This window comes from Grampus griseus (genome assembly GCF_964374135.1).
Source record: "Grampus griseus genome assembly, chromosome: 18".
Taxonomy (NCBI): Eukaryota; Metazoa; Chordata; class Mammalia; order Artiodactyla; family Delphinidae; genus Grampus; species Grampus griseus.
In genome coordinates this window covers 56,679,501-56,696,839 of record NC_139012.1, presented here as the reverse complement: position 1 = coordinate 56,696,839, position 17,339 = coordinate 56,679,501, and the positions used below count along the sequence as shown (strand labels likewise).

The 17,339-nt window shown below is 38.7% G+C and overlaps 1 protein-coding gene across 1 annotated transcript in view; it reads right to left on the bottom strand.

Annotated features, from left to right (window-relative positions):
* Nucleotides 1-17,339, bottom strand: part of DNAJC15 (DnaJ heat shock protein family (Hsp40) member C15) — a 62,606-nt gene that overhangs the window by 22,747 nt on the left and 22,520 nt on the right. The window contains exons 2-4 of the mRNA XM_082675920.1: nucleotides 13,324-13,375; nucleotides 10,964-11,037; nucleotides 2,207-2,283 (exon numbers count right to left, since the gene is read on the bottom strand). Coding sequence (XP_082532046.1) covers nucleotides 2,207-2,283; nucleotides 10,964-11,037; nucleotides 13,324-13,375 — 203 coding nt within the window. The remainder of the gene's footprint in view (nucleotides 1-2,206; nucleotides 2,284-10,963; nucleotides 11,038-13,323; nucleotides 13,376-17,339) is intronic.

The following is a 17,339-nucleotide window of genomic DNA, read 5'->3' as shown; positions in this document are numbered from 1 at the left end:
ATATGTAAGAATATACAGAGTCATCTGGTAACATAGTCATCTAGTAACATAGGGGTTTCTTTGTTTTTAAATAGAGTATCAACAGAGTCAAGCTCCATTTTGTCTTTACCTACTTGTTATGCAGTCTAAATCATTTGGATTCACTTATCACAGAAAATGGAACCACAGCAATGTATTCACACTTTGAGAATCTCCTCAAAATCAATGCCGCCTGACTGAAAGAAAGGGCTAGAGGAAAGCAAATAAGGTCCACCTTTCTATTTAATGTGTTAAGGGCAAATATTTAGCTTCTGCATTCATGACAGAGATGGGAATGGAGTGGCGCCAACATTATGCAGCACCTGTTATCTGGCAGGCACGTGGATAAAAAGGTCACTCGTGTCATTATAAATTCCGACAAGGCAGATATTATTAATTCCAAATCAAAAATGAAGACGCTGAAGTGCAGAGAAGCTAACAATAAGTGCCTCAGTGACAGAATCAGGACGAGGATCTGTCTGCTTACCTGGTATTTATTGGGTAATTACCAAGTTCTACGTTTATGCTAAAACTTCATATGTGTTCATCTTCGCAGCAACCCTATGCAGTAGAAACTAATATTTTCTGTATTTTACAAATGATGAGACTGAAGTCACGCACCTAACAGGTGGTAAAAATGGTATTTGTACCTAGATTCACTTGTTATCAGAGTCTGTGCTGTTAGCCACTCAATTTTCCTTGTGAAATTTTGTACAGCTTCCAGCTCGATGGGATAAAACTTTATAACCATGTATCTTAAGTCAACTCCTAATTATCCTTCCTAAAAACAGGAGTACCTTGGATGATATTAAATGATACCCTCAAAAACTTTTGTGTTTGGTTTAATAATGTGCATCATATTCACATTTCAACACTATGAATGGGATGATATGGGGGCCAAGAAAAATAACAATGCCACTCTGAATAATATTAAAGAAAAGAATAGTTAGCAATACAGCTAATTTCCTAGTTTGGTTCCCCTGCTTAAAATCATTTCTTTTTTTTTGTATTCTCAGTGAGAGAGCCCATTTCTTCTTATTTTTTAATTTTTTAAAGTAAATTTATTTATTTTATTTATTTATTTATGGCTGCACTTGGTCTTCATTGCTGCACACGGGCTTTCTCTAGTTGCAGCAAGCAGAGGCTACTCTTCATGGTGGTGCACAGGCTTCTCGTTGCAGTGGCTTCTCTTGTTGTGGAGCACGGGCTCTAGGGGAATGGACTTCAGTAGTTGTGGCACGCAGGCTCAGTAGTTGTGGCGCACGGGCTTAGTTGCTCCGCGGCATGTGGGATCTTCCCAGACCAGGGCTCCAACCTGTGTCCCCTGTATTGGCAGGCGGATTCTTAACCACTGCGCCACCAGGGAAGCCCCCATCTCTTCTTATATTTAAATGAAGCACCAAGCTAAATTGAGCTGTTCCTCCCCTACCCACCATTTTGTTTTTTCTTGATTAGTCATAAGAAATTACAAAATGTTTGGCCTTAAATATCTGCTAATCTAAAAGAGATTTAAAAATTCTGTTGATATAGGACTTTATGATCTATTCTCCTTAATTATGTTGACTAAGTCACCATAAGATGTGTTGTAGCTAACATATTGTAACCAACCCCCATAAAAATTTGAGTGAGCTCTAAGGGAACATAAGGTAAACAAATATAGATACTGGTAAATCTATGGTAGGGGATGTATTATTAACTTTAAGTGTTAAATGATATACAGCAATCACATAATATCATTAACTTTCTCCAAGCCATTCAAAGTTAGACAATAAATGGATACTAAGGTAAAACAAATATAATGAAATATGCTAGATGTCAAATTGTGGAACTAAGAAAGAACTGTGAAACAGATCCCAAAAATATGACACATATCAAATTAGAAAACTGAATCCAGAAAGAATTCATTGTCACAATAAAGGTTATTTTGATAATTGCATTGGAACTTTAGTATTAAAATACAATAGTTCCTTGTTAAGAAATAAAGGCACATCACAAATACGCCTGATTTTTTTTAGGGGTGGTAGGATAATTTCTTAGATTTGAGGTTTTAAAATGTAAAAATTTGATATTTTCTCCTCTGCCTCCTATTCATAATTTAAAATATAAGGATAACTTTACTGTCACATTTTCTTCTTTTTCAAGACAAACTTAGCCACAGAACAAAATAATACTTATGCAGCACACCTACCTTACACCTAAAATAAGACTTGCTTCTTGCCTACTCATTTTTTGTTCAAATCCTCCTTTATAGTAGGATGAAAAACTCTATAGAGGAAAGAAAGAGCAAGAAATAATTAGTTCCACATATGAGATGGCATGACCTCAATCCCATCACACAGCTGCAATAAGAGTAATGTATTTTCCAGGGCTTCCCTGGTGGCGCAGTGGTTGAGAGTCCGCCTGCCAATGCAGGGGACACAGGTTCGTGCTCCGGCTCGCGAAGACCCCACATGCAGCGGAGCGGCTGGGCCCGTGAGCCATGGCCGCTGAGCCTGTGCGTCCCGAGCCTGCGCTCCGCAACAAGAGAGGCCGTGACAGTGAGAGGCCCGCGCACTGCGACGAAGAGTTGCCCCCGCTCGCCACAACTAGAGAAAGCTCTCGCACAGAAACGAAGACCCAACACAGCCCAAAATAAATTAATTAATTAACTCCTACCCCCAACATCTTCTTAAAAAAATTTTTTTCAAAAAAAAAAGAGCAATGTATTTTCCAGAAGTCAACTTGGAATTGTGGGAGGTGGGGAGGGAGAGCACTAAACAATAATCCTCTACAAGAAATTATGACCAAGATAAACACTACACTGAAGGAATAAAACAGGTCAGTAGAAGCAAAAGGCCTGAACTTTATCTAAGCTCTACGGTAATTTTCTCATTGGATAACCTTGACCAAGTCACTTACTGTAGAGATGACAGACATCTTTTTAACCTACTAGACTGGCTGACTGAGAAAGAGGAGAAGCTGACAACGTGAGGAGGACATCAGGATATTAGACAGGGAGGCCAAGAGACCAGAAGACTAGACTGAAAGGTCAATGTGGCTGGAGAGGCCTGAGCAAGGAGAGAAGTAGTAGAGAGATAACAGGCGCCAGATTGTGGAGGGCCTTGGAAGCAATGGAAATGATTTAGGATTTTATTCTCAGTGGTAGAAGAACCAGAGCACTGGGGTAACAGATTTGACTTGGTTTTAAAAGAATTACTCTAACTGCTGTATAGAGAATAGAAAGACAGGTACAGAGTGCAGGCAGGAGACCAGTTAAGATGACATAACAGTAATCTAGGCAAGAGATGATGCTGGTATGGACCAATGTGGTAGTAGAGGAGGAGGTGAGAGCTGTCAGATTTTGGATGTACTTTGAAAGCAGAAATAACATTTGCTTGGATTGAATATGGGATATGAGAAAAAGCAGGGAACTAAAGATGATGCAGTAAACGCTGCTATACACTGCACAGATCCCCCTTCAGAGCTGAGGCACTTACTCCGCAGACACTGGGGCTGCCGCTGGCAGACAGCACTCAGCTGTCAAACTCCAGCAATTGCCTTGGCTGAAGAATGTCAAGCTCACGCCCCCTTCGCAGGAGGGTCTCTAGCTGATGACTGGCTGACGTCAGGGTATAAACACTGTGCTTCTCCAGGGCTCAGTCCTTGGACTTCTTAGCTATATTTACCTCCCAGGTGATGTCACTTAGCTTCATGGCCTCTTGCCCCAAATCGGGATAATCACGATGAGACACCTGAGCGTCAGAGGTCCCGGGGGGCTCACTGTCTCAGGCCTTTTACTAAGACTGCACTGCAGCCTAAATTATCCCTCCATTCTTCTTCCTTCTCTTGCCTCCTGGAGCTGTTGATCCTAAGAGCATTCTCTAATAAACTAACAGCTTGCTAAACTTTGTCTCACTCTGCAAATGACTGCAAGGTTTCTGGCCTAAACTGCCATTAGTGACTTAGACAAGGCGTGGTTATTTGTTACTTGTTTCTTGTGGGTAACACATATCAGGAGATTGGTTTTGGTTACATTAAGTTTCAAAAATGTCTATGTAAGTGGAGGAAAAGTCTGACCTGGAGATAACATTTGGGAGTCATGAGTACACAGACGGTATTTAAAAGTGTGAGACTAAATGAGGTCACCTAGAGTGGGAGTGTAGATAAGAAGTCCAAAGACTGAGCCCTAGAAACTGCAACATTTAATGGCACAGAGATGGAGAGGAATCAGTAAAGGAAACTGTGATGGCCTAGTGGTGCAGGAGGAGGAAAAGCAGATGCCAAAAGTGAGGAAGTGAAAAATAGTTTCAGGGCTTCCCTGGTGGCGCAGTGGTTGAGAGTCCGCCTGCCGATGCAGGGGACACGGGTTCGTGCCCCGGTCCGGGAAGATCCCACATGCCACGGAGCGGCTGGGCCCGTGAGCCATGGCCGCTGAGCCTGCGTGTCCAGAGCCTGTGCTCCGCAACGGGAGAGGCCACAACAGTGAGAGGCCCGCGTAGCAAAAAAAAAAAAAAAAAAAGTTTCAAATGCTTCCAATAGGTCAAGTAAGACAAGAACTGAGGGCTGACGGCTGGATTTACCCTTTGGTAAATCTAAGTCTAGTGAAGGTACTGGAAGTGAAGGTTTGATTAGAGTGAGTTTAAGAGAGAACAAGAGAGGGCTTCCTTGGTGGCGCAATGGTAAAGAATCCACCTGCTAATGCAGGGGACACGGGTTCAAGCCCTGGTCCGGGAAGATCCCACATGCTGTGGAACAACTAAGCCCGCCCGCCACAACTACTGAAGCCCACGCGCCTAGAGCCTGTGCTCCGCAACAAGATAAGCCACTGCAATGAGAAGCCCGCGCACCACAACGAAGAGTAGCCCCTGCTCACCACAACTAGAGAAAGGCTGCGCACAGCAACGAAGACCCAATGCAGACAAAAATAAATTAAAAAAACAAAAACAAAAAACACAGAACAGGAGGAAAGGAATGGGAGACAGCAAAGAGAGACAACTCTTCAGGAGCTCTTAGAGAAAACAAGATGCATGAACTCAACTTTTAGAAGGAAAAAAATTCACACATGATTGAATGCGTGCATGTTTCTAAAACGTGAACCCATATTTTTCTAAGGAAAAACAAAGTGTATGCTTGCATAAAACAAAATCTGAAAGTATACACACCAAAATGTTATTTTGGGGTGGTGGAATTATGAATAATTATTTTCTTCATGTTTATTTTTACTTTCTAAATTTTCAACAATAAACACAGTTACAAATACAATTTTTTTTAAAAAAAAAAGGGACTAAAAGGAAACCAACTAAATTATTAGAGCTTAAGAAATGAGTCCTAAGGAGCCAGATCTGGTCATTTGTATAAGCTATTCTCTTTGAACAGCTTGTCATAAATTTCCATTGGTAATAATTCCCTGGCAATTAACTCATTCAACAAATACATTAGCACCTACTATGTGCCAGGACCTTTTCAAATGAGACAAGTGAAGTTCTGTCCTTTATCACATAGATGCTAATCTATCAATGTACCAGTACTGTGAGGAATATGATGTACTATTCCAAATTTCAAGTAATTAACAATCTAGGAAGAAAACAAAAAACCACCCCCTCCTCCAAATTGTGAGGGGAGGAAGGGAAGCAAATTGTTTAAGTACACATATTAATGTGGACAAATTATGTATATATACACAAGCACACACACACAGGGGAATATATAAAGGAATAAGAGATATATAGGGGAATACATATAAAGGAATAGAAAACTTAACAGAGGAAGAACAGCTGGTTTTAAGGTTTCTCTCAGGTGATCAAAATTTTTACTAGATGCATACCTTACTCCCTAATATTTCTATGAGTATCTACCTTTGTGAGCTCCAAATTTTCAGCATAAATTGATGATGTTTCATGAACTGTCATTTCCACTATATTCACAAAGCTCATTAACCCTAAAAGTAGCCATTATATCTAAGCAAATTTTTTACTTTGTTTTTTCCAGGTAGAAAAGGAGACTAAGAAAAGGTTACTTAAAGTCTAGCAACTGGATGAGGCTCATACCCTAAAACACTGACCTGTTTACAAATAAGCTTACAAGTAAATATACAATCATCATAATCCTTCTAAAGGAGCTATATCATTTTTGAGGATAGACATTTAATATTTGGGGGCTATATACAGAAAGGCAGACAGAGAAAACAACGAAAAGCAACTGCTCATGCTACTTCAGAAAAAATCATGCCTTCTACACTCATATGGAATTTAGGTTTTACATTACATAATTTTAAAAAGAAATTGTAAGCCCTTTGAAGCTTACAAGTAATACACCAATACTGCATTATATTAGGATATACAGACAAAGGCAATGCAGAACTATTTTCTGATAACACTGGTGGGTCGAGGAAATGTTTAAATTCAAAAAGATGTGATTACAATAAGGAACACCAAACAGATGGAGTAGATGGTTATATTTTTCTAATAGAATTTCCAAGAACAGAAATAGTGGGATTTATTCTTCTGTCTATTGGAAACACACCTTGAACCTTACAAATTATTATTTTGTATTACTTTATTTATAAAATATATATAAACAAAAATCAAAATAATTTTCCTTCTAAAATTAACATTGAATGCTGTAGTGCTATATATTATTAAAGAAGATGTGAAACGAACCAAGTTAAAGTCTTCATTAGCTAATTTACTCAATCACTTGAAACATAAAAGCCCTCCAAACAACCAGGAAAATATATCATTCCATAGTCTTAAGAGAAGAAACACATTTACCATAAACTATAAACTTTAATTATGTATAATAATCTATTTGATTTATAGAGCCACAGGATGATTTTAATTAGTGTTATTTCCGTGAATTTCACTTAACCATAAAACAATGTAAGTCCAATTTTAAAAACTTGTATTCAAGTAAAAAGAAAAATTAACAAATAGAAAAACAGAAGCCTCAAAAGAAGATAAATGACTTGGGTTTTTTCCCCAAGAAAAAAATTAGCGGTAATTAGACAACAGCTGGGTCAATAATATACATTAATACTTAAAAAAAATCAAGTAAAAGGTACTGGTTCAAAACAGCAGACTTAATAATAAAAGTCTTTTGCTTTCCAAAGTGCCTGTGAAATGAGAAAAGATATTTTAAACAAGAAAAATCCATAAGAGTCCTAGAAAACAAGAAATGGATCAAGTAGCAAACCAGAAAGTTTAAAGAAATCCTGGAAGATTGAAAACAGGTAAGACTGCACATATAGAAAAAAATCACAGCAGCCCCAATTTAGCAGCCCCTCTGACTAAATTCAGAGTCAACAAACACAAAAAATAACATCAGGGTAATTAATTAAACCAGAACAGCAGAGAGAGATGATTCCTAACTCCATTAGCATTGGGCATAAGGGCCTGCCACCTACCACTTTAGCCTCAGGCCAAGAAAGAGAATCTCATGCCTGGGATGCACCCAGCTGTGGGTGGTAGGTCCCAAGAGAAGCAAAGGCGAGTACCAACAGATCACACTGAACCCAGAGGGCTGAAGAGGGGGACAGTTATGCCAAGCAGTAAAATACACATAGTACTCAACCACTCCTGGGTTCTGGAGGTTCCAAGACTGCCTCTGGGCTCCTTGATTTGGAAGAGACATGACTGTTAATATAAGCCACCTACGTGCTCACAGCACACTGCCAATCTTCTCTTTCAATTAAATTGTTGAAGTAAATCTACCAAACTGCTGAGAAAGGCCACTTATATGAGTTCCAGGAGCAGAGACACATTGGAAGGAAAAAATAAAGAAAAAATATATGAGGATCTAACAGAACAAAAAACAGGCAATTTTCACATAAGCCAAGGCTAAAAATTCCGGTGAAATTTCAGAACATCAATAATAAAGAGAAAATCCCCCAAATTTCCAGCACTAAACAACAAACACACAAACAAAAATCACCCCAACCTAAAAACCAAAAGCACAAACAAAAGAAAATCAAAATCAAAACAAGCAGTGTACAAAGGAAAAAGAACACCAGAAAATCTGGCTAAGTCTGAGAGTACCAAAAAATGTGGCTGAGAGTATGCAGGAAAGTATAAAGGTGGGCACGGAGACTCCGTCTGAGCAGAGACTTCTGTAGTATCCCTCTAATACTGGCTCCACCAGATTCCAAGGAGCCAGCAGCTACGTGACAACAGTGAGAGGGAAAGAAACAAACTCTCCATGCATTCCATATGAACAAAATTATTCTAGGCAATATTCCAGAAGAATGGGGAAAAAAGCATGAGAAAAAGAAAGATGAGATTTAAGAAAAAGATGATGTTAAAGCATCAAAGAAGCGAATAAAGTTTAAGAAAAAATGAAAAGAGAACCCATGGGAACTTGAGCCTTGAACATTCTCTTTTGAATGACAGGGATTTATTGACACACAACTACAGTCCCTATTTGTTAGTAACTCTATTTGATTCAATAATGAACACAGTTACAAAATCAAAACACTGTAAATGCTGTGCTTATGAATTTGGCTTTTTGGAATCAGTGCCAAGAGGAAGTATGTATATATTTCATTCCTCAATTTCCCTGGAACAATTAATATTTAAAGAAGTATTTTAAAAACTCCTATCTTCACTGAGGTATAATTATGATGATGATAAAGATATTCCAAGATGTTTCACTGCAAACTGCAAGAGTAGTACTTTGTGGAAAAGGGGCCAGATTTATCAAAAGGCACTTGTCTTAACTTGAAGCCCACAAAAGGGAGGGAAAGGGGGCACGTATCACTTTTCTCTCCTTAAGAAATGCAGGGGCCAGGACTTCCCTGGTAGCGCAGTGGTTAAGAATCTGCCTGCCAATGCAGGGGACACAGGTTCGAGCCCTGGTCCAGGAAGATCCCACATGCCGTGGAGCAACTAAGCCCATGAGCCACAACTACTGAGCCTGCACTCTAGAGCCCACGAGCCACAACTACTGAGCCCGCATGCCACAACAACTGAAGCCCGCGTGCCTAGAGCCCGTGCTCCACAACAAGAGAAGCCACCGCAATGAGAAGTCCACACACTGCAATGAAGAGTAGCCCCCGCTCACCACAACTAGAGAAAGCCTTCGCACAGCAACGAAGACCCAATGCAGCCAATAAATAAATAAATAAATAAAGACACCTTTGAAAAGAAAAAAATGCAGGGGCTGCATTCAGGATACCCATAATAATCTCTTAAACTATTCTACGTTATCTGTGCGCCTGCACAGAGCAGTGAAATGTTTCTCATTTTCTTTCTCTTTTCCTTTCAGTGTTAAATAATGTAGTTCTACAAAACACAAGTCTATTTATGGTATAAATATATCTACTGAAGATCAGCATAAACAGGAGAGAAATGATTTCTGAAAGTCTCTCAATTTGCTTTACATAAACATATGGAAAGACATTTAAATAACTATGTCAAGCCACCATCACCTAAGTCCCTGGACTATCTCAGTACCCTCTTAACAGGTTTCACAGCTTCTCCTCTGACTCATTCTAGTCTATACTCTTTGCAGCAGGCAGAGTGATCACCTAAATTGGTAATCATGTTGCCCACATGCTCAAAACCTTCCAAAGGCTTTCCATCACACTTAAACCAAAATCTGCTATCTTTGTCACAGTCTATTTGGCCCTAAGTGATCTGGGCCCAAACTACCACTGTTCCTTCCACATACTCCACTGGAGTTACTCTTGCTGCTAAATTCATTTCCACCTCGGGACCTTTGCAGTGTTCCCACTAGAAAGCTCTTTCTTCAGATGTTCACATGGCCTGCTCCCTCATCTTCTCAGAGAGGCCTTCCCAGACCTATCTAATATAGATTCCTCTCTGCTGTTAAAGAATCAATCTCTTACGCTGATTTAGTTCTCTAAAGAAAACTAAACTCCTACCTTCAACACCTCTACATATTATGTATCTTATTTCTTTGTTAATTGTTTCCACTAAAAAGTAAACTCCTAGAAGGCAGTGTCTTTGTCTAGTTCATGACTACCTCCCACTCCCCACAATATGTCCAGTATATAGTAGGTGCTTAATGAACATTTATTGAATGAATGCTAAATACCTATAACACTTTAGCCAAATAAAATATAAACAGGAAAACAGAAAATAAACACATGCTCCCTCTAATCACAGACATGCATTTATAAGTCTGCAAAATCACTTGCAGTTCTTTTGACCCCGAGTTTAATTATCTGTCATAATATAGTATGTCATCCTTTGAAAGTGTGGTTATTGTTCATGACTAACTAAGCCTCAAGCCTATAATGCCTTTGCTAAAACAAGCCATTCATTCTCAAATTGCTGTAAGTCAAGCTGATCTATCCCAGATCTTCTGTTTCCCAGAAATCAATGTTTATGTTGTACTGCTTCAGTGAGTTTTCTTTGCATGGTCTCTAGTGGTCACAAACCACAGTTCACCCAGTTCACCACACTATAGCTTTTTAGACACCTACTATCATTCATCTTTTACTTATATTCAGCTCAGCAGAGTAGCTGTAATGCTGGTAGATGAATGTATCAGCCCTATAGGTTTCAAGGTTGCAATCATATAATTTTATGTTTGAGATAGCCAGGTGTGGTGGTACGAGGGAACTAGTTTCAAATTTGAAGATGAAATCAACTTTTGGGTAAGCTCCATCAGGACAGGCACCACGTCTGTCTTGTTCACCAGCTATGCCTAGCCCCTGGCACAGGACAATCACTAAATGAATACTAATTAAACAAGGAAAATAAATTACCTCAAAGTTGATGTAATACTACTAAAAGGAATACGATAATTCAAAGTCAAAGTCAGGAATAAGCTTAGATATAAAATAACATGACCAAGAAACTTAAAAGAAACTAAATCAATAAAGTTGCCAATGATACAAACATTTGTATGAAAATCCAAAACATTTTTCTGAATTACTATCAATAATGGCATATAAACAAAAATCAAAGCAAGGTTAGATTTCTAACTAAAGCCATTTTTAACTTACAGGGGTTGAAATCTTCTTTGCAGTTTCTGTGATTACTTGTCCTAGAGGTTTCCAGATTTGAGATGTGTAGCGACCTAAATAGTAACAGGAATAAAAGCAAATGTATTTTCTATAATGAAAGCCAACACCCACAAAGTGCTCACCACAGTATTTACTGTTTACTTTGTATATGTTATTTTAATACCTATCTCAAAATCTACCTGAAAGACAGTCACATTTTTTCAAATTTCTAATTTATTAAATGGAGGACAGATTTCATTTTAATATAATTTTCATAGCTATTAAATTAAGCTTTAGTTCATAATTAGAAAATTAGAAAATTTCAATGGTTATGTATAAAATCCTACTTTTATACAATGTTACAGGTCATAAAAACAATAACACCCTAGCACTCAATTTCTCACTGAGGATGACTACTCTCCTAAAAGCTTCTTTTATTTTAGTGCTTTCCTTTCTTAGGCATCCTAATAATCAAAATTCCTCTGAGTCTGGACAACTAAGTATCAATAGCAAAACAGGTCCTAAATTGTTTTGAGGGCATAGAACAAGAATAAAATATTATCTGGCTAATTTACCTTTTGTACCCTAATCAGAATGTGTGTCTACGAATACTAGGGTCTCTTTTCCCAAAGCTCTGCTAGAAAACCAGTTATGACCCTCTGAACTTAAATTCAATTTCTAACCATAACATTATTTGCAAATCAAGATTTCTGCTGGGAAAGTTCAACTACATAGATGTTTTATAAGAAGTAACCTGTCTAAACATACTGTCATTCCTGTGCAAACAACATGTTACAGGGAAAAACAAAGGATGCTAGACATAGGAAGATGTGAAGTAGCCAATCTAAGTAGGAGATAAAAAGCTCTTGAGATCAAGTAGAACATTAAATAAAGTAAAATTAAATGAAGCGGAAACCCTAACTCATCTAAATCTCTTATATAAATATCAACTTCCATTTGATTCTACAACAGTATAAAATCTGGCTTTTAAAGTGCCTTAAAATTCCTTCAAAACCACAATCATGCAATCTCAATGTAAAAAAGCAATTAAAGGCTTCAAGAAGTGACATCCGGACATTTACTTTAACTATAGAGGAGAATATCTAGTTCCAATAGTCTAGGGGTACTTTCTCCTAAATTCTACTCTTCAGTCATATTTGACCCTGAAAGAGAACTGCCTGCTATTAATATTCTAGCTAGTAAACTGAATTTGGCAACAGAGTAGTATGTATAGAATACATACACCAATTCTTCTCATTGTAGAAACAAGACCCTGGCAAAAGTATCTTTCTCTAATTTCAAATAAAAATCTTACACTTGAATTTGAAATAACTATGCCTATTCTGCTACAGTAACTAATACAAAAATTGTTTTATGTTTATGGGCAAGTTTGTCAGAATTCCTTTTCAGACATGATGCTCTTCTCATGAAACCTCAGTAAGTAGTTAACTATAGTTATATGAGACACAAGACTTTGACAGTACAAGAACCAAGAGAATCTGAACCACTGATCTTCCTGATTTTAAAGTTCTTACTGGTAAGGTGCTTTAAATAGAGTTGTGTGGAATTAAATATTATACAAAACAAAACAAAATCTTTTATGTCTCTTTTTCTATTGGATCTCACTGCATATAACCACAATGGAATGTAGCTCCACCTAAAAAGAAGATCCAATTAACAAGATCAAATCCATGGAACTTAAGAGACACAAATGCTAAATGAAAAATGTAAACCTTTATCAACAAGGAAATGCTCTCAGATTAACATTTAATTAGAGAATAGCTATGCAATTTAAAACTATAAATTAATGGTTAGAAGAGACAGCAATTTTACTTTAAATCTTTATTCTTTCTAAAAAGATTTTGGCAGTAAAAGAAGTTCTCCTGGGTTTGTCAAAGAAATTACACCAACATGTTAAAATGAATGATAAATATACTATAAAGAATGGCTACGCTCATCAGAAAGAACTGACAGCTCAGAAAATGTGTATTCTTATCGGCAAGAAAAAAATATGGGAGAATAAAAGAGCCCCATTATCACTTACACTGCTTCATATTAAAGAGATTTTATTTTTTAATAGTACACTATAGCTCAAACTAAAAAAACGTCAGGAAGATCAATTATTATTGGGGCTAGTTCTCCTAGCTTTTGTATCGTTAATTTCCTTCACTACAAAGTTTATCTAGATTTTGCTGTGCTGACAAATCTTCAGTGACTATAAATGTTGCAAAGAATGGGAACGTATGTCTTAAAATCAAAAACCTCAGAATACTAAGGGTCTTCTCATGAATCACTATAGAAGCTACTTGGAAATATTTCTCCTGCAACATTTATTGATATATATCCTTTATTTATCTTACCTGCAAATCCAAGAGCTGCAATACCCAGTCCCACAGCTATCAAACTTCTTGCCTATGGAGGAAAAAATAATTATCACTTATAGTGTTACATACTGGGTTTTTAAAGTAAATCATTTTAAATAATGAGAATTATGATTAATAACACATTTTCCTCAAGCTCTGTGGTGCAGAATTTTTAAAAATCTTCAGGATTACAGCTAATTTTCAGTGAATTAAAATAATTCTAGATTTCATTTAATTTCCATGTATTTGAATTTGTTCTAACCAAGAGCTTTTATGTTACCTATTGCTAAAATGTCTTCTATAGACTATTCTTTCTTTTTTTTTTTTGTGGTACGCGGGCCTCTCACTGTTGTGGCCTCTCCCGTTGTGGAGCGCAGGCTCAGCGGCCATGGCTCACGGGCCTAGCCGCTCCGCGGCATGTGGGATCTTCCCGGACCGGGGCACGAACCCACGTCCTCTGCATCGGCAGGTGGACTCTCAACCACTGCGCCACCAGGGAAGCCCCTAGACTATTCTTAATAGTGGGTTTAATGTATTTATCTTCTATAAAGCTAAAAGGTAAATATTTCCTCCTCAGTTACATATGCAATGCTCAATGGACGCTGCTATATTTAAAAACCTTGATAAAATGTATCCATGTTTAGAAAAGAAGTCAAAGTGTGAAAAATTAGTAAAAGTGATGAATAACTTAAGAGTTAGCTTATTTCTACCTTTCTAGACCAATGTAAAAATTTTACAGTAAGAGCCAAGAATTCAGTTATGAGCTCATCCTGATAAATTTTAAATTAGTTATATACTCCATATCAGTCTATGCTTTTCTCCTTAACCATCTTGGGAAAATATTCGTCACAACAGAAAAAGGTTTTATGTAGCCAGGATCAACGGCTGCCCCCCAAGATCCATTTTCCCCTTCTTCTACAGGATCAAACTTCCTACTTTTAGCCAGACACAGATTTCCAAGCCCCCCCTTAGTCTTAGGTACAGCTATGTTTACTAAGTGTTGGCTTATAGGATATAAGCAGAGTGGTGTGTGCAGCCTCAGAGAAGTCCTTCATGGGACGGTGGAATGTCCTTCTCCCTTTCCATTCCTCCTTCCTGCTGGCTGCAATGTAGACATTATACCAGGAGCTGCCATGTCGGATAAGGAAGGAAGAACAATGGGATGAAAGGAGCCCGCGTCCTGGATGATCATGTAGTTGCCACAGCACCCCTGGACTGCTTCTATTTACATGAGATAAAAATAAAATTGTCTTTCTAAGATACTACTACTATTTTCAGTTTTCAGGTACTTGCAGCCAAATCAAATTCTGATGGGATCAGAATTAAGGAGAGACACTATAGAAACGGTTTCTGTCTGATTAGTGGTGAAAGAGGCAAACCCATAAGATCCAAAAACTAAAAAAAAGCTACAATAATCTCACTAGGGAATAGAATGGAGTCATTTCACAACAGTACAGCAGAAATCATAAGATGGAGATTGAGACTAGATGGATAGTAAAACCAAAAGGCCCTATAGCCATCAGTTTTCAAGTTCTGTAAGGGAATGCAAATCTTAGGAAATCAAAGCCCCAAGTCTTCAAGAGGAGACTCTATAAGGATAAACATCAAGACACAAAGGCCAACTGTATGAAGGTGCTCTAACTTTAACACCCAGTAACTCTCTCTTAGAAGTCTAGAGCTCTTCATAGACAAGATGAGGAAAGTTCATCTAGGTTTCCTCTCCTCAGTTCCAGTTCCTTTTTTTTAAAGAGTTAGACTTTTTTAAAAAAATAAATTTATTTATTTATTTTGCTTCACTGAGTCTTCGTTGCTGTACGCGGGCTTTCTCTAGTTGTGGTGAGTGGGATCTACTCTTCGCTGCAGCGTGCGGGCTTCTCACTGCGGTGGCTTCTCTTGTTGCGGAGCACAGGCTCTAGGCATGTGGGCTTCAGTAGTTGTGGCATGTGGGCTCAGTAGTTGTGGCTCACAGGTTCTAGACTGCATGCTCAGTAGTGTGGTGCACAGGCTTAGTTGCTCTGCAGCAGGTGGGATCTTCCTGGACCAGGGCTGGAACCCGTGTCTCCTGCATTGGCAGGTGGATTCTTAACCACTGCGCCACCAGGGAAGTCCTCAGCTCCAGTTCTAAGATTCACCTTTTCACAAGGCAGAGCACTAGGGCAATCTCAGTAAAGGAAGATTCTTTCCCTGGCAGAGAAGGACAAGCCTAGAGCTAGCTAGCAAGAGGCCAAACAGTCTTTGAGGTTCCCTTCAAGTTGTCTAGATGTAATTACTCCTGAACTGAAGGGAAGTGAGTATTGATTTCAAGAAGATGTTCTGTTGAGGTATATTTTTGCCATTTTCTAGAGCTTCCCAGGGGCTACATATTTTGAGTTTTCCAGTCTTATTTTCCATTGGTTCACTTTAAGGATCCTCAGTCCAACCAAAGTACTCAACAGGGGCTTCCCTGGTGGCGCAGTGGTTAAGAATCCACCTGCCGATGCAGGGGACACGGGTTCAAGTCCTGGTCTGGGAAGATCCCACATGCCACGGAGCAACAAAGCCCGTGCGCCACAACTACTGAGCCTGTGAGCCACAACTACTGAGCCAGGGCACCACAACTACTGAAGCCCATGCACCTAGAGCCCATGCTCTGCATCAAGAGAAGCCACTGCAATGAGAAGCCTGCGCACCACAACGAAGAGTAGCCCCCGCTCACCGCAACTAGACAAAGCCTGTACGCAGCAACGAAGACCCAACTCAGCCATAAATAAATAAATTTATTTTTAAAAAAGTACTCAACTGTTTTATGTGTGAATTTATTTTCCTTCCTCATAAAACTTGTTTATTCTTTCATCTGACTAGAAATATTTATCTTTGCTATCAAGATCTGACGTATTCTTAATATTTCAGCTTGAACCAGCCACAGAATGGGAGAAGTCATTTGCAACACATAATGATGAGCACATGCCCAAAAATACAGAGAATTCCTCCACATTAAAAAGACAGATGGGGCTTCCCTGGTGGCGCAGTGGTTGAGTCTGCCTGCCGATGCAGGGGACACGGGTTCGTGCCCCGGTCCGGGAAGATCCCACATGCCGCGGAGCGGCTGGGCCCGTGAGCCATGGCCGCTGAGCCTGCACGTCCGGAGCCTGTGCTCCGCAACAGGAGAGGCCAAAACAGTGAGAGGCCTGCGTGCCGCAAAAGAAAAAAAAAAAAAAAGAAAAAGACAGATGATCCAGTAGAAAATGAACAAGAGTCCAGGGGGACTTCCCTGGTGTGTCCAGTGGTAAAGAATCCACCTTCCAATACAGAAGACACGGGTTTGAGCCCTGGTAGGGGAACTAAGATCCCACATGCCGGGGCAACTAAGCCCACGTGCCACAACAAAGAGCCCACATGCTGCAGTGAAAGGTCCCACATGCCGCACTGAAGATCCCGTGTGTCACAACTAAGACCCAACACAGCCAAAAATAAATAAATAAATAAAATATTTTTTTAAAAAAAGAGTAGGTCAGGGACATCATAGAAAAAATCTAAATGGCTAATAAACATATGAATACTAACAATAACCACAAAACCAAAATGTTGTAGAAATATTAATACAAGAACATAAAGATCTCTGGCCTTTGTGAAATCTGTTCTATCCACTGATGCATCAAGCACCAAGCAATGATATCTACACTTCTAGGGTTATTCTGAGGATAATATTAATAATGTATGTAAGGGCCTTAGCACAGTGGCTTGGCACATAGTAAACAGGCAGTAAACGTGAACCACTTTAATGTTATCAATAAGAATAACTAGCTATTAGGAATGTAAGTGGTGTAACAGAAATACGAACAATGTTTCACAAACTCTTAAATTTGTCCAAGTAAAAGAAGATTCACAGAAGTGGTTTTTGAGGTAGGCAGTGGAAAATGAATTGGTCTTCTCTAGGTTAGATAATCCAAATTTTCACATTTTGAAAAATGCATATTTGAAAAACATAAAGTCTTGAAAAGTTATTTTAATTTCACAATTTTATAGGTTGATTA